This window comes from Anomalospiza imberbis, chromosome 6 (assembly GCF_031753505.1).
Source record: "Anomalospiza imberbis isolate Cuckoo-Finch-1a 21T00152 chromosome 6, ASM3175350v1, whole genome shotgun sequence".
Taxonomy (NCBI): domain Eukaryota; kingdom Metazoa; phylum Chordata; class Aves; order Passeriformes; family Viduidae; genus Anomalospiza; species Anomalospiza imberbis.
The window spans coordinates 5,122,512-5,131,172 of record NC_089686.1 but is presented as its reverse complement, the minus strand read 5'-3'; the positions used below and the strand labels follow the sequence as shown (position 1 = coordinate 5,131,172).

General features: G+C 51.2%; 1 protein-coding gene across 1 annotated transcript; it reads right to left on the bottom strand.

The window, feature by feature from the left end:
* Window positions 1-6,971: 6,971 nt before the first annotated feature.
* LOC137476503 (inositol 1,4,5-trisphosphate receptor-interacting protein-like 1) lies at window positions 6,972-8,657 on the bottom strand. The gene has a single exon (XM_068194862.1). It carries the CDS (start codon window positions 8,655-8,657, stop codon window positions 6,972-6,974), a length of 1,686 nt encoding a protein of 561 aa, XP_068050963.1.
* Window positions 8,658-8,661: the final 4 nt, after the last annotated feature.

The following is an 8,661-nucleotide window of genomic DNA, read 5'->3' as shown; positions in this document are numbered from 1 at the left end:
TTTTACATTTTCTTCAAAGTCACAAAAGACAAATACATGTGGATGCTTTGGGCTAAAGGAGGGGGCTGAAAACCTGTCTGGCAGTGGGAATTTAGCTGAAAGGAGGAAGGGTGCTGCTGTCTTACCACTCTGGGGAAAAATTCTGCATTTGTTCAGCCAAAACCGCTGTGTGTGGAGGCAATGGGAAAGTTGGGACTGAGTCTGCAGAGATCCTGATTTAGAGTGTGGAGTCTTGGGCAATGAACATCACATTTTGTTAGAAAACCACTAGTGTTTTCACAAAAGATTCAGCCCAGATTTCACAAACCTAATGTCTGTCTGACTGAAAGTTAAGTGCCCTTACAGCTCTGCACTGTGCTTTGTGGTGAATACTGTAGTTGGCTCTGTGTCCATCTCAGAGCTGCTTTTGGAGTGTGTCTGGAAATACTCGTGCCTGTGAGACACGGAGAAACATGTAGGCTCAGAGGAGCAAATTGTCAGCTGGCAGAGCTGGGCAGCCACCCTCATAAGCCACCGGCTCAGGCTAGCTGAGGATGAGCCTCAAGTGATCAGGAGTGAGATTTTTTACAAAGGCCACAGACAGAGCAGAATGCTAAACTCAGGTGCTGATGCTCTGGACCACTGCAGTAGTGCAAAGGTCCTTCCACCCTCAGGGAAGCATTTCACCAGGAGCACTGATGCTATAAAGCAATTCCCATCCCAAGCCAGCAGCTGTGTTGCCATCATGACACAGAAGGGGGGAGACGGGAGAAAAAAATCAAAGCAAGCTGGAATTGAGCAAGGGATATATCACAAAAGGAGTCCTCTCTGGAAGACATAGTTCTCAAAACCAAAAATCTTTCTTTTGCTAAAATATTTCTCATTTCTGTTAGGGAGAGTCCCATTTAGCTGTTGCACTTCAGTCACTTAGCTCTAAACCAGAAAATGTCACTGAACATAACATATTTCCATTTTAAAGGAGCTTAAGATCATTTAACAGTATTTCGTTAACTGACCTTCCACAGCCACCTCGCAGAGTCCAACTCCCCTCCTAGGGACAGGACACTTTGGAAGACTACATGTCCTGAAACATCCAACAGCAAAACTTGGGAGGCAAATCAATTAGGCCATGTGGGAACTGCCTCATTTTAGCAGTATTGAGGGAAAGAAGATTAGGGGTGTGAAACCTGCTCCTGGCAGAGGAAAGGTGGTGCTTTTGCACTGTACTTCCCATGATCCAGTGGGACAAAATGGGTTCTCGATGGACAGAAGAGTTTCAGGTCACCTGGAATGGTTTCCATGTGAGGAGAACCTTTGTGCCAAATACATCGGCCAAGGGAATCCATCCCCTTCCAAGCAGAAGGAAAAATCAGAATTTTCCTTGTAGAATATTGAAAAGTTTGAGTCAAAGTCAGTGCTGGAATGTCCGTGTAGGTTTTGCTAACCAGCAAGGCCAGACTGTGAAAAGGGGATCTCAGCAGCAATCAAGGAATGCTCTCTTGCTCTGGGGCCCTCCATGGCGCAGGCAGCACAAGTGAGAGCCCTTGCGTGGCCTTTGCCTTCAGCAAGGCCCCAGTTTGGGCAAACCCTGAATTCCCTGGGAAAGCAGCTCAGATTTACACTGCCCAGCCTGAAGGGTGCCAGAGGACAGACAAGCCCAACAAGGTGCTATTGCAATCCAGCTTAGGCTACAGCTTTCTGCCCTTGTACCTCTGGAGCCTTGGAGGGGAAGGCTGTGTGCCTTGCAGTGAATTTCACCAGCTCTCCTGCTAACAGCCCTGGGCACCCCAAGGCTCTTTGCTCGGAGCACAGGCAAGAGCAGGAAGAAATCCTCACCTGGCTTTCGAGACCCCTGAGACAAGCAAGGACAAGCAAGGACTTCTTCTTTTGCAGAGAAGCCACAATCAGCGCTGCACAGATGCTTCTCTCAGCCACCAGTAACTGAAAATTCAAACGTTACTCTTTGGGGTTGGGGTTTGTGTTCTGTTTTGTTTGGAGCTTTTTCCCCCACAGGAAAACCTGTGGCATTTGCCATTTTGCACACCCAGATTTGAGTGGTCCACTCTCGGTGTTGCCTACGTGGAACTCAAAATTGTGCCTTTGCCCCTCTCTTTCCCCTGTTTGGATGTGTCAGTTCCCGGGATTGATGGGTAGCAGCATTTCTCTTCTCTCACCTTGTGCTCAGGAGCTGGGAGAGCCGACCCCCTCCCTCTCCATCACCAGCTTGACCCCAGGAGGGTTCTGCAGTAGGGTAAAGTGGCATGTTGCCAGTGGCTCAGCTGCCAGCACTGGTGCTAGCCAAGATGGAAGGCTCATCTGTATGGCTTGAGTCAGCTCACAGCCGCCAGCATCTGGGCTGTGTCCTGCCCCACATTCTTCCTGCCATCAAGTTGCAGGGGCTGCAGCAGGATGGCAGGAGGGGAAGCCAAAGGGACTGCAGCAAATCAAGTCTCTTTCATGCGTGGGCTCTTTCTGTCGTTGTCTGCTCCCATAGGCAGTTGGGCAAAGCCTTGCCCGAATGTAATAAAGGACTGAAAAATACTGCAGTAGTTTTAAATAGATATAAATCACACTATAATAATACTGTAATAACTCTGTTGTATGATAAATTACATTGAAACAGCACAGGGTCAATAACAGGGGCACATCAGCTTCTTCCATTCGTATTTACATGAAACATGCCTTATTCTAGAAGCATGCCATTTGGAAATTAGTAACTTTCCCACCATTTCCAACGTGTTTTGTGTTGACATCATTTTCATCTTCTTGGCAAACACAGCCTGGGATTGATGTGGCTAAGAGACTTTATCTATTGCTTGGTTCAGCCGGGTTTCAGATCAGTGCTTCCTGTGATCTGCCTTCAGCTTGGCCAACATCTCTTGCAGCCTGCAACTTGCCTCAGAGCGGTCAAAGACTGTCAATAAGGACTGGAGGGATCACAGCCTTTTCTGGAGGCAGCTCCAACCTTGGCAGAAATAAACCAACCTACGACCCCCTGGCATGAGGCTTTCCCACTACCACTGATCCCACCAAAGCCAATTTTCCTGACCCAAGGCTGAAGGTAGAAGTGAAGATGAGGAGGGCACAAAGAAAAGCAGCTGCATGTGTTTGAGCACGAGAGTGAAGTTGCTATTAATGACCTTATGAAATGACATTACAAAATACTCTTTGGGTTAAAACTTGCTCCCCATCACGGTAGTATGGACTTGTTTAGGTTGAAAAAGATCTCTAAGATTGTAGAGAGTCCACCCACAAACCCGACATTGACAAGTCGACCTTGAAACCATGTCCCCAGGTGCCACATCCCCACATTCCTTAAGCGCCTCCAGACATGACAGCATCCTTCATTCCACGGGCAGCCATGACAACCCTTAACAACCCTTTCAGAGGAGAAATTTTTCCCTAATACCCAATCTAAGCCTCCCCTGGCAGAAGTTGAGGCCATTTCCCTTGTTTCCTGGGAGCAGAGCCTGACCCCCACCTGGGGCGTGGCTCCACGCTTCTGTCAGGGAGTTGTAGAGAACAAGGAAGTTCCTCCTGAGCCTCCTCTTCTCCAATCTCAGCCCCTGCAGCTCCCTCAGCTGCTGCTCATCAGACTTGATCTCCAGACCCTTTCCTAGCTCTCTTCCCTTTCCTGTGCTCAGGCCTTTGCCTCCACTGCTGTGGAACCTGTTGCAGCATTCCACACTCCACACAAGCATGTTTTTTATCTAACCCTTTCTTGCTGTGAGTGAGAGATTAACCCCTTTTCCTTGCAGTGACCTAAGCTGCAGTCTGATTGCTGGCTCTGCTTGTTTTCTTGCATTTGGCATCACCCCCACAAAAGAAAACATCCCCATACGAAAGCAACCGCTGCTAGAGGGGAGTAGAGAAAGTCCGCAAGTGCTTTGTGGGCAATTCCCATCCTTTATTCATCAGCGGGTGTGATTTGGGCTATGCAAACGATTGGAAAAGTTTGTTTCCCTCTTCCCCTGCTCAGGGTGCTTTAACAAGACTAGGAACCAACTAGAAGCAAGGGAAGATTGATGTTCTGGAGAGGGCAAGCACGTCTGCAGCCATTCACTTGTTATGCTTCGCCAGGACCAGAGTGGAATACAGAAGCCTCTGGCTCCAGCTAGAGGCCACTCACGGCTGGGTTTCTAAGCTGAACAGAGCTCTCCTTCGGAAGTATCGCTCTGCTCCGTTAAGGTGTGTGGTACAATAGGCCCAATATCTCAGAGGGAACGAGAAGACAAGAGAATAGAGAAATTGCTTGCTTCCCAGGAAGTGGCTGAACATTGCTCGTCTATGAGAAGTAGAGAATAAATGTTTTTTTCTCCTTTACTTTTGCATGCACAAACTCTCCATTTTTTTCACTTTAATCAACAGCTTTATCTGAACTGACTACTTGTTTCACTGACTAGTTGTTTTCCATTTTATGTTCTCTCCCCTGTCACACTAGGAAGGGGAGTGATGGAGTGGCATAGTGACCACCTGGCATTCAGCCAAGGTGAACCCACTACACTCATTTTTAGAAAGGGTAGAGAGGAACACTCTGGAAATGACCAACACAGCAGCCCCACATCAGCGCCTTGGAAGATCACGGAACACATCCTCCTTGAAGCTTTGCTAAGGCACATGGAGGACAGGCAGGTGATTCGGGACAGCCGAGGGTGAGTCCTGCCTGACCTACCCAGTGGCCTTCAATGATGGAGCGAGTACATGAAGGGACAAGGGAAGGGCTACAGGTGTCATTTATCTGGACTACTGGAACGCCTTTGACATGATCCCCACAACACCCTCTCTAAATTCGGGAGAGATGGGTTCGGTGCCTGGACTGTTGGATGGATAAGAAATTGCATGCACGGTGCTTCCAGAGGTCAGCAACTCAGAGTCAGGATGGACGTGGGTGACCAGTGGTGTCCCTCAAGGTTCTGTTCTGGGAGCAATGTTTCTTAATATCTTCATTGATGCTGTAGATAAAGGGATCGAGGGTATCCTCAGCAGATTTGCTGAAGTCACCAAGCAGAGTGGGGTAGTTGCCACACCTGAAGGATGGAATGCCAACCAGAGAGACGTGGACGTGCTTGAGGAGTGGAACCATGGCAATCCCATGTGGTTTAAAAAGACCAAGTACGAGGTGCTGCACCTGAGTCAGGGTAGGCCTCAGGCAACATCCAGGTGCAGCCTGGCCCCGGGACGCAAAGAGGAAGGGAGCTCCTGCCTGTCTGTGTCCTGTCAGCCTGTAGGGTATGCCCCAGGGCAGCCAGGCTGTGACCGCAGCCATGTGTCCCTCGCTCTCTGTGCCCGGCACTGCCGGCCCCGCTGCCCTGCTCCCGGAGCCCTGTCCCCGGGCAGAGCCGTTCCCTGCCCGGGCACAGCCCCATGGGGTGCTCCCTGCCGCGGCCTGGGCTGGCCCCAGAGCAGGGTCCCCCTGCGGGTGGCCCCGGGCCGGCCGCGTGTCCCCGGCCGGCTGTGCCCGGGCAGCTGCCTCAGCCGTGAGGGCTGCAGAGCTGCGGGAGCCCACGGCTCTCTGCCGGCCGCGCTCCAGAGCTCCCAGCTCCAGCTGGCAGGGCCTCAGCGCCCGCCCTGTGCCCTCCCGCACGGATGGACAGGCCAGGCCCTGCTTGCTGCCCTCCTGGTGGCATTCCTGGCCCCTGCGCTCTGCAAGGGCTTCTCCAGGGGCACCTTCCTGCGGCCTTTGAGTCCCTGCACGGGAGCCAGCAGAGACCGGCACAGGGGCTGCTGGCAAGGGCCTGGAGGGATAGCGCCAGGGCCAGTGGCTTCCCACTGATGGAGGGCGGCTTTAGGCTGGAGATGTGCAAGGATTTCTGGCCTCTGAGGCTGCTGAGGCCCTGGCGCACGCTGCCCACAGACGCTGTGGCTGCCCCATCCCTGGCACTGCTCCAGGCCAGCTTGGATGGGCCTTGGAGCAACCTGGCCTCGTGGAAGGTGTCCGTGCCCTTGGCAGCAGGGCTGGAACAAGACAATTTCTAAGGACCCTTCCAAGCCAAGGCATTCTGGGTTTCTATGATCAGAGGGGCTGGGGGCAGCCGGGCTTCATTTCTGTTTAGACCCATTTCAGCACTCTAAGTGTGCTGGAGTTCAAAGAGTCTGTTCACAAGCCCAGATTCACAGCCTGTGACATTTACTACTGCTCTTGGTCTGGCTGAGATCAATAAAGTCTGCCACGCTCCAGATTCTGCAAAATTGCATTTTATTGAAACACAAGGAAAGCAGTTTCCAGCTTGCCACTTGTATATGCTCTAACTCTAGAGCATGAATATGGGCTGCAACAGATAGCAACCCTAGATACAGCTTTCTGTGTATATAAAAATTATATTCTATATGTAATATAGAATATGGTATGTAACATCTATTAGTATATTATTATTTGTATATATGATAATTTATAAACTTTATAGTAGGTAAATAGTACATCTCTATAAGAAACAAAAATCTAGATTCTTCTCTAGACGAAATTTCAGGTCAGCTCCAACACAGGTGGTCCAATGCTGAGGTGAAGGTGTCCTTTCCGGGCACAAGGAGAGACTCCATCCATTGACTCATCCCGGGCCAGCAGTGCTGATTTTTCCTCTTGCTCTTTTTTGCCCGGTTTGTTGTTTTTCTTTTTCTGTGCCAGGTTCCCACTTCTTTCACGCTCTAACTTTTGGTCCTTCTCAAAGGCCAGGAAGAACTGCATGTTTCAGGTGGGATTTGGTGACTTTGGCCCTGCATGTACAGCACGTGTTCTCTCACGTGCTTCACAGGAGTGGGAGAGTTCATAGGAAAGCAGGACTCAATGTCAATTGGGTGCCTTTTTTGGAAAGTGAAATGATACAAGGAGGTAGAATAAACGCTCCCGTGGCTGTCCACCTGCTGAGGCAGCAGGAGAGGCTGTGGGACCTTCGCCAGAGCCGTTGCACGAATCCTCTTCTCCTTAAAGCGCCAAATTTGTGCTAGGAGGTGGTTCTCTGCTGCCGGCTTCGAGCAGCAGAAGCACAGCTCTGTGCTCATAGCCATGGCTCCTCACCTTCATTCGGTTGATGTTCACCGAGAAGGGTTCTCTTGAACCACTTTTGCAGCACCTGGTACTCATGGATCGCCTGGGTGTAGGCGGCCGGCTGCTGCACCAGGCGATGGAAGAGATTGTATGTCTTACGTGTTTGAACATCTGGGGGTAAAGGGATGTCCTGAGGAAACCTCTGGTTACCCACAATGAAGTGGTTGAGGCGTTTTCCTCGCACACATAAGTACAGGAAGTCGCTGATATCCATCAGTCGCTGCAGGAGATGTCTCCTGCGCCACAATGACACAGGTGTGACACTCAGCAGGTGCATGACAATGGTTTTCATGGTGTAGGTGGAAAAGCTGAAGCCCAGCAGAAGACGGGCGAAGAACTGCAGGCATTTGAGGTGCAAGCTGTCAGGGGGGGCCCGCCTGGCAATGTGCTTGAAGAACTCAACCTCTGCCACAGCGTAAGACTCAGGCCAGGTTGTGCTTGGTGCGTAGGCCTCTCTAGGCTGGCTGCTCACAAAGACGGCTGAGTCACCTCTCCGCACCCCGAACAGCATCTCAATCCTGAGGCTTTCTCTGCCATTTGTCACCTTGAATTGGCAGGAGCGTGTGGAGGGCAGCAGTATTAAATGCCAGTTGTGTGACTGGGGCAATGCTGGCCAGATTGCTTTCACCAGTTGCCGGAACCAGCGGGCAGTTTTCTGCACGTCCAGGTAGGAGCCGGTGCACAGGGTGTCTAGGAGGCTGGGATTCTGGTTCCTCCTCAGCTCCTCCTCGGGGTGGTGCAGGAAGCACAGCATGTTCTCGCCCTGCTGCTGCCCTGTGCAGGTGCACTCCAGCTGCACGCGGACACGGAAGTTCCTCACGTGCCTGTGCCGTGCACTGTCCAGCTCCAGGTGGAAGCTGTGGCCTCGGGGAGGAGTCATGGGGATGAGCACGCGGTACACGACATCCTGCTCACGGGGACTCCAACCTTCAAAGGCACTGCCCACCCCGATGGCTCGTTGCAGGACTGGGTAGAAACTGTTGGACAAGACATGCCCAAAGAAAATGGTATAATTGTCCATGAGGTCTATTGTCCTCTCGCAGCCTATCTGCAGGTCCTCTTCAGGCCACTGTATGCGATCCATTATAACTTGTCCAATACGATCATCAAAATCGTGGTCTACTTGGACAGCAGCCCTGTGGCCTGCCCAAGCCTCATGGACAACTTCATTTCCAACATTGTCTTCTTCATTTGCAGCAACATTGCCAACTTCCTCTTCATTTGCACCAACATTGCCAACTTCCTCTTCATTTGCACCAACATTGCCAACTTCCTCTTCATTTGCACCAACATTGCCAACTTCCTCTTCATTTGCACCAACATTGCCAACTTCCTCTTCATTTGCACCATGGTTTTCTTCTTCATTCTCCTCTCTCCTCCGGCTGCTTCTCCACCCAATCAACCACAGGAACAAGACAAGGACCAGGAGCACAGCAACAGCTAAGAGCTGCAAGAGCTGCACCTTCTTCTGGGAGAGCTGCTCCACCTCCTGCTCCAGCCGAAGCCTCTCCCATTCCAGGTGCTTTGCACGCATTTCCATGCGCAGATGTGTTTCCTCATCCAAGCCATCACCCACGGGCTGTGGGTACTGGATGAGACTTTTCAAGAGCACGAACAGGAATACGACTGGATCCATGATC

Coding starts and splice junctions, on each gene's coding strand:
- LOC137476503 (XM_068194862.1), bottom strand. CDS start 8,657: ATGGATCCAGTCGTATTCCTGTTCGTGCTCTTGAAAAGTCTCATCCAG.